The following is a 15,586-nucleotide window of genomic DNA, read 5'->3' on the forward strand; positions in this document are numbered from 1 at the left end:
GTATATGGCCAAGCAATGAGACTACACACATGCAGGTCAACTCTTTTTCTTTTTTTTACCCATCTTTAACCTGCGTCACCCAAGCAACGTGTTCTTTTCCAGCAACAGCCGGTTTCGCATTCACACGGCTGCTCGGCACAGTGCAACCACAGGCTCCAACCTCCGGCTGTTTGGAGCCGTCTAGTTCGACCTGTTGGCCGGTGAAACAGTTGGAGGTTAAGCGCCTTGCTCGAGGTCACCTTGTGTTTTGAGTAAGGAAGCCGAAGAAGCTATAAACTCCAGCTTACTTTGAGTGTTGAAGATGTTGTTGGATGCAAACAAAGGTTTGGCCCACTGAACGCACATTGTCTCTCTATATTGTTCTGTTCGCTGCTACTAGTATCCACAAATGCTAAATGTCTAATAGAGAATTTACATATGTTTGTCATAACTACGTATAAATGAACAATTAGCACTGGGACACCGGATTAAAACTGAAGAAAAAGTATTTTTCCTTTCAGTGGAAAAAAAAGGTTGGTTTAAGTTTGTATCACTCACATTACGCAACAGATTTTTGTTGAAGCTGTTACTTGGCCATCAGTATAAATTTCTGACTAAAATACCAAAAGGCCTCTGTTGGTATGTGAACATTTATTCATTCAGAAGGCATTTTTCCTCCTCTGAAATCAAATTCCCCCGTGTGTCTTGCCATCTGCCAAGTGGTAACGCGTGTCTGTCCTCTATTCATAGTCCAGCAACTATAATCCATCACGATCATTAATTTCTGAAAGAATGTGATGATGTGAACAGTTTGTTTATCTTAAAGCTTGCCTCTGATCCATGGAAGCTTTCTGCCTCTCATAACCTTTACGGTCGAAACTAATAGTATCTGAAATTTAGGTCTTGGATTAAACGTCAAAGTTTATTTTTGATGATTTTGAGTCATGTTGAATCCGTTCGTATTCGTTGCCTGAACTATGAAAAGTTGGATTTTCTGACACCAATTGTGTAACAGGGGCCAATTTCTCGTACCTGGCTAAACAAAGTCAAGCAAATGTCCTAATCTCCATCTTGAATTAGCGAGATGATTGACATCAGGTCTCGTTAATTCTAGCCAGACGTCAGTCATCTGGATAAATGCGCGCGCCCGCTCCTCTTCAGAAGGGATAATAATGGAGCACTGACACCACGATGTTCTAACAGTACAATGGCAAATAAACTCAGAGGAACCTCTTTTTATTTCTCTACTGAGAAGCAGGAGATGATCATGAAGGCATATGAGGAAGTCAATATCGTAGTCATTCACAGCAAACGCGTTCCGAATATTCCAACGTTTTTGCAACATTGTTGCCGTGAACGCAACTTTAACAGCGCCCCCGCTGCGAGACATAAGCATCGCAAATATATCAGACAAGTTAAATGCGTCAGTGTTGAGAAAATGTATCGGCTAATTTGAAGTGCTTCATCACCCAAATCAATCAGATTATATTTACGAATAAATATTTACTTATGAGGATATATGTACTGTATGCACGTATGAATCATGTATTATATATGTGTATATGAGTTTGAATATGTGTATGGGCGGATCAGTATGTATGTATTATTCATAATCAGAAATTCAATCAATTGAAGCAGTGAAAATAAATTGTGTGTGATTCTCTGTATTCTCATCACGATCACCTTAATCATGTTCTACAATAATGATATGTATGGTGTACTAATAGCACTGTCATATAACTATGAGTGCTTTCAACACATCCATAAGTTTCTTAAGAGTTAAATAAACTTAAGAACAGCGGCATGCAGCGGCTGATAGTCTGTGTCTGAGACGGGCGATCAGCTGCGCCTGTGGTGTTCAATGTCCGCGGCTCGAGAAGCTCTCGTAAATAAATTATTTCTTGCCGGCAAAATCTATAGCGCCGCGTACAGGAAGTCATGATGATGTAAAGGATGGATCCTGGCGATCTGAAAGAACTCTCTCCCTATAAAACTAATAGAACTAATATCGCTCCTTCATCAATGAGGAAGGGAGCTGCCTTTTTTGTCTGTGGGAGTGGCCAGCATATCCAGTGAATTTCAGTAAGCCTGCCCGGGAGCAGTTTTAAATTTTTGGATGTGTTGCTATGGTGATTTATCTAAGCTTGCTTCGAGAAACCGAGAAAGCCAGACCTACGTCATCTTATCCTGACAATTAGCCCGCTAACTCAGTAAGACAGGTATGAGAAATAGGGCCCAGAACACCAAGTCAACTTAATGTTCAATATTATTACACAGAAGAAGCCCCATGTATGTAAGTATTGCATAAATATGTAATGCAGTTTATGGTTTAATGAGCGGCGCTACAGCAGGACTACACAACTACATAAGCAATATGCTTTAGTGACATGGTTTGGGCTTTGGATGATGGCACGAGGAGGTGTAACAACATATGTTGTCAATTGGGAGGGAGGTCAATTTGACCTAAGAATTAATGGAAAAACGTATTTTGTATTTATTTTTAACTTATTACATGTAATTATTTTTAACTTATTATGTATTTTTTAACTTATTACATTCACAGGGTGACAGCTTGTGTTAAGCTTGTGTTCCCACTGGCCCAGTGTAAAGAGTGTGGTTACAATTTGGATCGTGGATGGGGTCTTTAAGAGCCGGGGCCGACGACTTCACTGCGAGACTTCATGCGAGCTATTTGGAGCTCTGCATGAGCCTGTCTGTCAGACCGAACGGAAGGTGGCAGGGCTGCCCCTCGAGTTGTTTAGTAAAAATAAGTGTGTGCTTTGGCCTCTTCACCCAGCATCCCTATTTCGCAGAGCTGGATCTGGAACCACAGGGGGAAAGCGAGCGCACTAATTTGTGCATGCAGCATGTTGAGCCGGTTCATTTTGCACATCTCTACTGAAGCACAATGACACATTCACCTCATGGGGAGAACTGGTCTTATTAGTGGCCGTTTATGCCAAGAGACCTCTCGCCTCTGGAGAAACATGTTGTCCTCACCGGCTGATATGAATCCCCCTGGTGCTTCCCCTCCGCTGTATCTCTCCATCAATGTAGGCTTTTACATTTTCCGCATGCCCTAATATAAATTGATATACGGTGTGTCGACGGGCTGATCACTAAACTGTCTATTTAATAAAATGTTGGTGACCAGCAACAACCTCTGCCTGAAAACAATTCACTTAAAATGCTGTCAATTCGAGTCGACCTTCCTGGAACCGTTCTTTCTTTGGTTTTACATTAGCAAAAGATAATACTCTCCATAATACGGAGAGTACCTTCTACTTTTTCTGGTTTTCCATTGACAAACTTTATGGATGGTAAAAGGTACTTTTGGGGTTTAACATGAGCAACGGTTATGTATGGTACCAGTTAGCACCTCAGTTGATGTTCCAAGCGTTTAACTCTAGAAGGTGGCGTTAAACACTGCAGACCACTGATTGGTCAGAGAAAAAAGTTACTAGAATCGTCACTTGTGCAACACGGGACATTCTGAACAAAAAAACGGCATGTTAAATAACCAAGCTACAGTCAATAGTGGTTTGAGCCGACATGGAGGGGGATACTATCTGCAGCGAAAAAAAGAAATTGTGATAATTTCCTGCTGATAGAGGCATGGTCCCTCATTTACCTCAAGGACAAATTTCCCTTGCTCTCTGATATATGTAGACTCAACTTTTATCTTGATCAATTCAGTCAAACGGACATTCAACAGCATTACTTCTATGAAAACAACAACGTTGTAATGTACACCCACCACTCTGCTGCTGGGTTTCTCCAACATAAATATTATTTTAATTGACAATTATTTTTTTACAGCCGCTTCTATTTTTGGGCTCGCAGAGAAGCTAGGTATTGTTACAGAAACACTTCCTGCACAAATGTGTCACAATAAAAGTCTGTGAATAATCCCTTCTTTTACTAATCAGTTTTTAATTATTGGTGAATAAAACTAGTACATGTTGCGACATGACTTTTGTCTCCTAACCTCACCTTTCAGGGGACTCAGGATCGAAGCAGGTCTTGAAGACGTCGGTGACCTCCGGGTCACAGCAGTCTCCATCATCGTAGTCATAGTGTATGGTGTTGCACTCCATGTTACAAACTCCATCCTGCCTCTTCCAGTTGTAGCAGGGCCCCAGACTAAGGCAGTCCCCGCCGTCGTGGCCTGTCCTCGGGTGGTCGCACTCAGGGTCACATTGCCGGTTCCCGATCTTCCCAATTCGACAGTTGCTGAGGATGAACCGCTGTCGGAAGCTGGAGTTTCTGGCAGTGTGCACGCTCAGATCCAGGGTGATGTTGTAAGGGTGAAACGCCTCGGTTATAGCCTGGTGCTGGAGCTCGATCTGAGCTTCAGACACGGTGGGGTTCCCACCATCGTCATCGGAGAGATTGACGACCCGATAGCGAACTTGCTTGGCGCCGCGGAGCTGCCAGTTGTTGTTGTAGCCAAAGATGATGTCGGTGTTGTCGCAGGGTGTCAGGCCGCAGGGTGGCGGCAGGAACAAGGACACAAGTTCTTGTTCAGGGACGGGAGTGGTGATGACGGTCGGATGAAGGCCAACTTTGTATGGAGTCCATAGCTCCTTCACCTCCAAGTTGAAAGCAAAATATTATTTAAATTAATTTGAATACTACAGCAAACAAATGTCCATATATAATGATTAAACAACTAATGCTGATTAATATGCAAATATGCAAATACTAAACAACTGAAAGGGTACAAATCAGTTACCTTAGTGAAGTCGGCCCACATTGCCAAGAGTGGCTCGCCTTTTTTGTCATTAAAAAGTGGCCGCTTCAGCAGCTCCCTGTGAGAGCGGGCGTAGCCCCACAAGACCACGCCCCCTATGTAGCCCCTGAAGCTGTGTCCCTGATCCGATTGGTTACTGCCGAGGAAGAGGGTTCTGCACGTCTTCATGAAGGGACTATAGAGATCCCCCACCTGGAGACTGCTTTCTCCCACCTGGGGGGGAAAGGCGGAGGAGACACGACAGCCGAGAAGACGGTGTTACGAACAAGATGAATGATTGATGGTCCAACCAAAAGACAATTTCCTGAATTCATTGGACTTTTAGTGTGCCAGGGTTTTACAGCTGATGTTGTGACGATGTCATCTGGTTGTCAACTTAATCAAAAGCATTCTACATATTCACTCTATTCCCCCGAATGCTCTGATTGGCTGACACAAACGTATCAAACAGGTGTCGTCCTCATTTGACTGATGATGAAGAAATTAAGCAGTATAATTTTAGCAATAAAGCTGGTTCGATAAAACAATCCCATCTGAAGCTCCAATAACTAGTTTTTCCGCCACTTTCAGCCACATCATACAGTCTTCATCATATGGGTGAAGGACCCAGAGGAAGCCAGTGAGTGGACCTCGATTTGGGATTGCTTTGTCGAAATACCACCTTTTGTGTTTCAGTCCGAACTCAACCGAACTGTGAACCAAAGCTCAGCCAAAACCACACACCTTAGCGCCGTCGACGTATAGGCTCATGTTGTGGCCGTTGTACGTGGCCATCAGGTGCGTCCAGGCGTTGGCTCGATACCGCTGGTTGCTGTAGACGGTGGTGGATTTCAAGGCTCGGTCTGTGCGGAGCGTGAAGTAGAAGCACGCGTCTTTGGCGCCAGCGGGCTCCGTGGTGCGGATGCCTACAGACCAGCCCTTCTCGCTCAGTGAATGGGAACAGTTGTCAAATACACCTATGGCGAAGGGGTAATGGGAGGAAAGAAAAATATTCACTTGGAATACAATTAAGGAAAAACCTGCAAACGTTTATCTTTACAAAATCTTTACAAATTTACAAAGGATCCATTGCCCCCGAGAAGCCATGGGGCAACACAGAAAGAGAGGCACGGTGAGGCCGACGCACACAGATAGAGAGACTGGAGAATAGACAGAGACGGCGGGAGAGAACTGAGAGGGGAAGGAGGACGGAAGAGGTATTTCACTCAGCCAAGGCATGGCCCTGGTGTTTCCATCTGCCTTTTGCAACAGACACACACAGATCCACATCTGCTCCCCAGATGTGTAACACTGGGAAAGCGAGGGGTCAGGGAACCCCTTCACCCTCCTAAAGTGCTGGATGGGCTTGCGCATGTGTACGTGTTTACACACGGTGTGCAAAGCGGGCGACTGCAGCGTTTATTTGATCAAAGAAAACAGCAGTAAGGAGGCTTTGGCTAAAGTGAATTCGTATCAGTCTATGCATATCTACCGCAGCACATGAAATGCCAAAAGGTGCTACATTTTGTACTTAATCAAAAGTAAATCATCAACAACACCGGAAGGACTTTGGTTGAATCTAAATTGATTTGAGCAAACGTCATCAGCAGATGGCCGTAGTGAACCAGTACTGCCAAAGGAGTGACAGAATTTAGTTTGCAACGGGAAACAATAAGGCTTCATGGGAAATGCGGTCTTTATGTTGTGAGACATTTGCACTACCACACAGAGTTTAATGTATTAAAGCTGCATTTCATTTTTGCTGTTGTTTGTTGTTTGGGGTCATAAGCCCGAAAACCCATCATTGACCTAATACCCCCGCCATATGTTGGGAAACAATTGCCTATTTTACACATTGAGGGCTAAACCGCAAAGTTCTGTGCCAGGTAACCCAAGCAGGGAGCTGAAAGACACTAAAACGCTGTCATGTTCATATAAAAATATTGTTTGGCGCCACTTGAAAAAATGCTAAATGTGTATGCTTTTGCTATTGTATGTCATTTCAATCCCGTAGTCATCATGGAAGTGTCATACACTTAGCCTAATGAAGTCGCTATTGTTTCTCTTGCCGACGGTTTTGCGTATTGGAACAAAAGACACCACAGTACACTTTAAAAAAATGACAAACCTTTGGGACCCAATTCACAACCTCTATCTGTTAGCTCTGTTAGCGCTATTAGCAGCGAGCCTCGTCGCCATGTTGAGAGCCATGTAGAGGCAATAGAAATGCTCCGAAATCTACTGTGCACCTTTAAATTAAAGACTGGAGGAAATTCTGCTAACTTATTTGACGACCCAACAACATGTTTTTGGGAATGACAGGTTGATTTAAAACGGCACAAAAAGCACTATATTTTTTTTAGCAAACTCAAAGACATTACATTTTTAAAAGGCCTGTTTTTTAACACATAAGATACATTCAGATTAAAAAGGAGACAACAAGGGGTATATGGTCTATAACGAAGCAGGGGTTTCAAACTTTTTAAACCAGTCTCCTAAATTGTATAATCAAATCCAGTGTTATGACCCAAGTCATTGACTTTCTCTGTTTTCAACTTGTCCTTTTAGTCTTGTACAGTATTGCACACTTGTTGCATTTTCCAAAACCAATAAATTGTCCATTATTGTCATCATTTTTAGCCAATACCGTCAATGAACACATTAGTGATGCCATTGTTGCCCCAAATGTAGTAATACATACGACAAAGAAAAAGACAAGAATCAGTGTCATCGTGACATTGTTCATGCAGCAGCGTACAGTCACATAACAATGAAAGCACACGGCGTACAAACAAACAGATTTCATTCAGATAATTAATCACCATTAGGAGTCAAACCGATGTCAATGTCACATCTAGCAGAGACAATGGGAGTTTGTCTTTCCCTGTATTTGTCAAGATTCCTTTTGGGACACTACAAAGAGAAAAGACCCATGCCGCAAAATGCCGTCCTTCACATAAGGAAGCAATGAGAGGAGGGGGGGGTTGAGCAATGGAGTCGGATCTTTGATCAGAGTAAATGTGAGTGGACATAACAGTTTGTGGTCTCCCCTCACTATCTGGAAAGCTGCACCGTATAGCGCTTTTTTAAATCCTCTTCGATTTCCTTGACGTAGATGTTGTTCAGTGAAGAACATGTCCAGATGACTCTATATAGATTCTGGTGGACGTTATTGACTTAATCTTCAAACATCATCTCTTTTTATGTATTTTTTATCATGGCTCTTGGTTGCGCAACAACATTAGCATCCGTCAGCTGATTTGTACTTGGAGATGCCAGGGACAGCTTAAATAGGTAAAAAAAAAAAACGTTTGTTTTCTCGCAATAAGAAGTTGATGATCTCGTTGTCTAGGGCTGCGCGATATACCGGTTGAACCAGTATGGGATGACTTTTTCACATACCATCATACTGGTTGCTGCTGTTTGGCAGGCAACAATATTTAATGTCAGGAGCTGAAGGACCTGCGGACCAAGCTACTTATGTCTCATGTTAACTCACTTGACTCAGGGTGTGCAAAAAATGACATTGCCAAAAGGCATGCTGGGTAAATGACACCGCCCACACAGGAAGACTTTTCTTGTGCAGGAAGAAGTCTTTTCCTGTGCAGCAAGTGGGCGGGCTTTACCCATCATGCCTTTTGGCGATGGCATGTCTTGAACACCCTGAGTCAACTTCTGTCCGTGAGACGTAAGTAGTTCAGACCGCTGTACATGTATCTGTGACTGTAAACATTAAATGTTGCTGCCTGTTGAAGAATGACAATAGTCGTTACAGCTGCGCATGCGCCACTAGTATCAAGGGATTCCCCTGGGTCCTAAATCCCTCTGTGTTTAGCTCCCTATTTACCAATCAAAACAGCTGCTGGCCAGTTGCGAGTGAGAGGTGAATGGCGGTGGCGGTCCTTTTTGGCGTCAATAAATTAATGTTTATTTGGAGAAAAAAATATTGTGATATACCGTGAAACCGCCAGAATCTTACAAAATACCGTGATATGAATTTTTGGCCATACCGCCCAGCCCTATCGTTATCTCAAGATGCAGCTTTGGTTTTCTAGAGACAACGAGATAATGAACTTGAGTTAGTAGCATTAAAAAAGAAAAGTTAATCGTGAAGAGGCCAGTTCTTGGCTTCCGTACCTTTAGAAAATAACTTTTTTTTTCCGGGAAAAAATTACTCAAACCGATTATCAAAATATGAATCACTATCAGTGACTCGATTCATTGTTGTGACCGCCAGTGATAGCTTGGTAACAGCTTCAGAAATGAGTTGAAAATGTCCGTGGCAATTTCCCAGACATCTTACTGACATCTTAAAATGTATTGTTTCGTTCACCCTACAGTCATTAATAAAAACCAATCAAATTTAAAAAATCATATAAAACTGAGCAAATCCTCATTTGAGAAGCTGAATAACGGACTGAAAGTGATTAGTGATTCATTTTCTGCCAATCAAGCGATTAATCATCTACATGTCTCGGCGCTCATAATGTCATCGCGTATCCCTGACCACTGTGATTTCCCGCCATCACTGTCACTGCGTCTGCAGCAGGAACCAAAACAGAACATGAAAAACCCTGGATGAACTCAGTTTGACCTCTGTCATAAATAATTCGAAAAATAAAAAAGCAGCCTCCTCGAGACCAGCATCTTTCTCTTGGAAACCACACACACACACACACACACACACACACACACACACACACACACACACATATATATATATATATATATATATATATATATATATATATATATATATATATATACATTAAGTATACAAGATACAAGAGGAAGGACCAGGAAGAGGGTCAGATCTTGAGAGAGACTAGTACAATATCAGACTTGGACAGTGTGATTGAAGGGGAATTAATCACTTATTGTATTCCCTCATTACTGTCATTGTAACACCTGGTTAATTGTGTGTGTGTGTGTGTGTGTGTGTGTGTGTGTGTGTGTGTGTGTGTGTGTGTGTGTGTGTGTGTGTGTGTGTGTGTGTATCCTGATTGTATCATTCCCTTCACCTGCCCTCAGCCTCTCACATGGGTGTCCCCTGATTGTCATTCCCTTCACCTGTGTTTCCCCTCCCCTATATATACTCCCCCACCTTCCCTTGTCCCCTGTCGGATTGTCTTTGTTCCTGTGTGTTTCATGTCATGTGCCACCCTGATCAAGTACTTTGTTTTGGAGTTTTTGCTAAGTAAAGCATGTTCTGGATTTTCACACTCAAACAATCAGGACAATCTGACCCCTGTCAAGGGGCAGCAGGATGTGTGGTGTGCAGAGACCCAGGTGCAAGAGGGAGAGATTGGAGGCAGGTCTGAGTGTGAAAAATCCAGAACGTGCTTTACTTAGCAAAAACTCCAAAACAAAGTACTTGATCAGGGTGGCACATGACATGAAACACACTGTGTGTGTGTGTGTGTGTGTGTGTGTGTGTGTGCCTGCCTGCCTGCCCATGTGAGAGGCTGAGGGCAGGTGAAGGGAATGATACAATCAGGAGACACACACAATTAACCAGGTGTTACAGTCATGACATCGATCCCCAACTGAGTGTGTGGCCATGAGAGTGCATTTGTGTGTCACTTTTGTGAAATTAGTATTCCCTTTACACAGTGGTGGAAGAAGTCTTTACCTTCATTTCACTAGTATGACAGTTATTATCACAGTGTAAACAAAGTACAAGTCCTGCATCCAAAGCCATACTTACAATTGTATCAGCAAAATGTACTTTTTTATTGCATTACTTTTTTTGTCTGTCAAATATATATGTTTTTGTGCTGGGACAACGTGCCAAGAAAATGTATTTCTTGTTAAAGTTTTCCATGTGTGTTTTGGTCTGGGTGGTCAAATGACTAATTGCACAGTAAAATACTCCCTGTGTTGTATTTTTTATTTTTTTTTTTATTAACATCACTGCATTAATGTGTGTGATTCATTTTACTGCCGTAGGTGTTTGAGTTTAAGTCCAGTTTATCAGAAACAATATTCATGGTTTTTCATTGGACCGGAAATGTACGAGAAGTTTTTATCTGAAAAGTACATTGTGGTGGAGTAAAAAAGTACAACATTTACCTCTGAGATGTAGTGGATAAAGTTGTAAATGTATGCAACTCCCGAATAAAGTACAAGCAGGCTAGTTATAATGCTTGAGAATAAAGCCTAGCTCCCGTTGTTCACCCACCTGCGATGATGGCCGGGTTGCTCTGCCCTCCCTCGGGCTTCACCCACAGCTCCAGGCTGAACTTGGCCCTCGGCAGCTCGACCCCCGCGGCCGACTTCACATTCAACTGCTCCCGACGCCCGCCGAAGTACAGGGCGGTCATCCAGGAAGGGGGCACCCTGGGCACAGGACTTCCCCAGGGAGAGGAGCTGCCGACGGGCAGACTCGCGAGCGGTTCCGCCTCCTCCAACTCACCGGAGTAGTCCTCGGTACTGTCCTCCGGGGTCCCGGCAGTCGAGGACTGCTGGTCTCCATCTCCCTGCCGCAGCCTGTAGAGGACCTGGAGCCCCGTTGTGTCGGTCGAGCTGTCGGGGGAAACTTTCTCCCAGCTGGAGTTGCCGTCGTCCTTATAAGGAAACGACCCTCCGAGGCTGCGGATGAACCTGGAGCGGGAGGCGCGTCCGGGCTTCGCACGGCCAGAGGAGGAGACTGTCTTCCCGGCTTCTTCGGGCAAAGACACCCCGGGCTTCTGTGTGGTGCGTTCAAGGACATGATTTGACCCTTTCTTGTCGTCAGCAGAGTGATTCTCGAAGAGCTGCGCGGGCAACGTCGGATACCTGCCCCCCGCTCCCACCACCACAGCCTCGGCGTCGCCCCAGCCTCGCTTCTCCTCCCCCGCCGGAGCGACCCGGCGCAGCCCGGCGTCGAACCTGCACCCTCCCGGACAAACCGCGGGAGCGCTCTCACCAGTGTACAGCTCTCTCCGGCTCGTGTGCGCCCTCGGATGGGCCGCTTGAGGGCGGTATTGAGACGGGAAAAGGGCGCGCGGTTGCCGCCGGGACCTCCAGGCTTCGGAGACTGTGCAGGGTTCACCTACCAGCCAGGAGAGCTCGCGGTCCGCCCGCCGGGCCATGGCGCGTTTGTGCCGGCGGAGCGCATCGGAGCTAACCGGGCTGAGCAGCCACGTGTTGGTGATGGGGACGAGGAAGACGGCCAGTAGTCTGATCAACAACATTGTCTCGAGTTCGGGAAGTTTTTGGTGAGGTTTTGTTGAAGATAGTGTGTGTGTGTGTGTGTGTGTGTGTGTGTGTGTGTGTGTGTGTGTGTGTGTGTGTGTGTGTGTGTGTGTGTGTGTGTGTGTGTGTTGGGGGGGGGCTCTTAAAAGTATGCCTCTAGCTTCCAGGTTATCAGCAGGAGGTCTCACACCAGACTGCGGTTTTTAGACGTGTTTGCGCACATTTACCCAGCCATAAAACCACGTCTGTTTTTTTTTTAGCTGCTTTTTTTGCGGGAAAGGGGGAAGGTGAGGGGGTAAAGTGAATGTATTTTGTTAAATCCAAACAGAAACGATTAGTGCATTCCAAAGGGGATCAAACTAACAAAGAGGATGCAACACTCAAAGTTCCTCAAGTGGAACTTAATGCATAGACCGAGGCTCTTGCTGTATGTTTGGTTCCGGGCCAACCCGTTCCGTTCCGTTCTACGGTCCGCAAAATATCTGCAACATCTGTCACTGTGTTTAGGTAGCAGTAGTAAATACACTATTTTTAAAACTGAAATCAACAGACACCGGGTAGTTGTATTACTAAGGCAGTGCACCTACTCTTATTTAAAAAACAAACAAACATGCAAACTTGAATTGCACGAATAAATCAGGTGAATTCACTTCATGCTGACTTTGCACAAAACCTCTCGTATAGTTAGTTGTACCTGACCCACAGCGTCAGCATCACTCAGTGCGTCCCGGTTCCAAAACAAATATGGCTGCAAGATGAATCGGAGTAGTAATATTACACATATATATGAAAAGCATAAATCAAAAGTCCCTCCGGAGGCGAACTGAAGAGCAGCGCAAAGTGCGGACCGTCCTACTTGTGGAGCAGACAACAGGAGCTCTGCTGACATGTATCTCTGAGAGAGGACACGCAGGAATATTAGTCCATTATAATAATACAAATAATACAAAAAATAAATCACGGTTTTGGAGTCCGCCGGCGCATCAGCTCTTTCCTTCGGGTATTTGTTGTTGTTGTTGTTGTTGTGCGTCCGTGTGTGCGCGCTTCAGAAGAGTGACTCGCTCCGCTCCTCTGCACCGGCCCATGCAGTAGTAGTAATATCCTCCTCCATTCACTCCTCCACCTCCCTCTCTCTCTCTCTCTCTCTCTCTCTCTCTCTCTCTCTCTCGCTCTCTCTCGCTCTCTCTCTCATTCTCTCGAGTCCAACGTTTTTTTTTATGATCAGGGAGCCCCTGCCCCTGCCCTGACATCACTGGTAGGGGAAGTGTGGTGGAGGTGGTGGAGGAGGGGACGTCCCTCCCTTTGCCTCACACTTGTTTTACAAGGGAAATCCTCTCTCCTCTCTTCTCTCTCCTCATTCCCCTTCCAGTCCTGGACCATATAGGGGGCAGCGGCGGCTGGAAAGAGGTTGTAAACCATTGTTTGTCCTCATCTCATCCATCCATGGAGAGGAGGAAGAGTTCAAACTTGCAAAGTTGCAACAACACAATAGTGCAACAAAAAAACATAATAATATAATAATAATACACAAGGAACGTATGCTTTGAGTAGAAATACGAGTGCTTTTTACTTGAGATGCTTTACATACATCATTTAGATAATAGTGGTGCACTTTTACTCTCTTTTCCTCGCAATGGAGTATTTTCATAATGCAGTGGAGATTTAACCTGGCAAAACATGTTGTACACATAATATTGTGAGTTGTGTGAGTATCAAAAGTACAAGTACTTACAGTTATTATATTACTTATATATTGAGTGTTTTATGGCGGTCCGGGCGTGTTGGGGCGGCTTTACCGCGTGCACTCTGGTGGTTTAACGTGTTACAGTTCATGTGTTAGACATAACGCACCCAGCTGGAAACACACGCAGGGAAGTAAGACGATCAATAGTTAGGACTGTACTGGACAAACACTTGTCCAGTACACACACACACACACACACACACACCATTTGTTCATGTCTACCTAATGGGAGGCCCTAAGGGTCAACGGGTCACGGATGAATAAAGGTGGAGGTGCTGAGATGGGGGGGCTCTGTAGTGAGCCCCCGCTGTAGTGACATAATTGCGTTTGATCTCTCCCTCGCTCACTCTCTTTCTTCCACACACACTCTTTCCAAAGTGGAGGAGGTGAGGTTTGAGTCCCCCCCCCCCCCCTTCCTCTCTTCCTTTCACTCCCTCCCCTCCTCTCCCCGTCTACCCATCTCCTCCCTCAAGCTCTGGCTCTCCTCAGTGGTACAACACGGACAGGCGCCACATCTGCCTCGCACATGAAACTTTGTGTGTATGTGTGTGTTTTTGGCGTGTTTTTTTTCCAATCGTCCAAACATGCTACCTGCTCTGTGGTGAACTCTTTCGCTCGGGGTGGACCGAGCCGGGCTTGGAAAAAAATAAAATATAGGAGCGGAAGCACTGAGTTAGAGGTGCAACCGGAAGTGTGCGTGGGTGGACACAAATAAGATGTTTAATTCAATCATGTCATTAATTTAGCTCAAAACGAATACAAAAAGAGAATATATGCAACCGCATGCACATGTTCATCCATGTACACACACATACAAACATACCTATATATATATATATATATGTATATATATATATATATCATGGCATATCATTATTTATGTTGTGCAGTTTGACAAAAAAAATACTCAAGGTCCACTTACTCATGTTCTCCGGAGCTTTCAACCTACTTTTTCTCAACTTAGAAAAAAAAAATTAAGTTGACCGTGAGGTTGTTTTTTAAAGTATATTATACTGTTTTCTTTCTTTTCTTGCAGGAATTATGGTCGCTCATGGTCAATTTCTATTAAATAATTGAGAAATATATTTCCTTTTTGTTCCGTGCCTGGATGTGATGAGGTGGTTTTGTCTCTGTTTGGCCTCTTCCAGGGCCAAACTGTGTGTTTGTGTTGCTAGTAATGTATGGATTAATACTTGGACTTGTGAAACAATACCTTGCAAATGAAAATAAATACAACTTTTTGGCAACTTGTGCCGTCCCCGTCCTAACTCATACGACAGGTGTACTCACACCCGGACACCCGGATCTTAGTCATGACGCACTCTCTGCACGACTGTTGCTGCTCCACATCTCCTCCCCACATCTCCATATATATTTTTTTGTCAGGCTCAATTTGCAAACAGGGTCCTGGCTCTGAGGCAGGAGATGGAGATGGAGAGGAGGAGGAGGCCACTGGCAGTTATGGTAGGGGCCCCCCAAAGGGAAACAAAAAAAAGGTTCCGAAAGAGTGGGAGGCAGGAATTCCACAATCCCAGCCTGCCTGACTGAGGGATCTGCCTGCTAAACATTCAGCTTTTTCCTGCTGGCGAGGTGCCCTTTGAAATCCAGCTGCAACTGTGTTAGAAAAAAAGAAAGAAAGAAAAAAGAAACAAGAGAAATAGGAGGGGTGGGTTTTAGAGAAAGCAACTTAAAAAAAGAGGGAGGGAGGGAAGGGGAGGATGAAGGAGAAGAGGAAGAGACCGATTGTGTGTGTGTGAGTGAGAGAGAATCTGAATGAGCGAGCTCCACTGAGCCCCCCCGACCCCCACCACCACCACCACCACCACCACTGTAAGGGACCTCCACAGATTATCCTTCATCTGAGTTTGTCGGTCTTGACCCCGTTGACCCTGAGGCCCCGTCCTCTGTCCTCTGTCCCTCTCTTTCACTTTTTCAACTCACTCGTTTCTCCACAC

General features: G+C 44.6%; 1 protein-coding gene across 1 annotated transcript in view; it reads right to left on the bottom strand.

Annotated features, from left to right (window-relative positions):
- Positions 1–11,886, bottom strand: part of pappa2 (pappalysin 2) — a gene marked incomplete at both ends in the record, with an annotated part of 78,419 nt that extends 66,533 nt beyond the window's left edge. The window contains 4 exons of the mRNA XM_079228689.1: positions 3,973–4,571; positions 4,715–4,945; positions 5,456–5,688; positions 10,893–11,886. Coding sequence (XP_079084815.1) covers positions 3,973–4,571; positions 4,715–4,945; positions 5,456–5,688; positions 10,893–11,886 — 2,057 coding nt within the window. The remainder of the gene's footprint in view (positions 1–3,972; positions 4,572–4,714; positions 4,946–5,455; positions 5,689–10,892) is intronic.
- Between the last annotated feature and the right edge of the window lie 3,700 nt (positions 11,887–15,586).

This window comes from Taurulus bubalis (genome assembly GCF_910589615.1).
Source record: "Taurulus bubalis genome assembly, chromosome: 1".
Classification (NCBI taxonomy): domain Eukaryota; kingdom Metazoa; phylum Chordata; class Actinopteri; order Perciformes; family Cottidae; genus Taurulus; species Taurulus bubalis.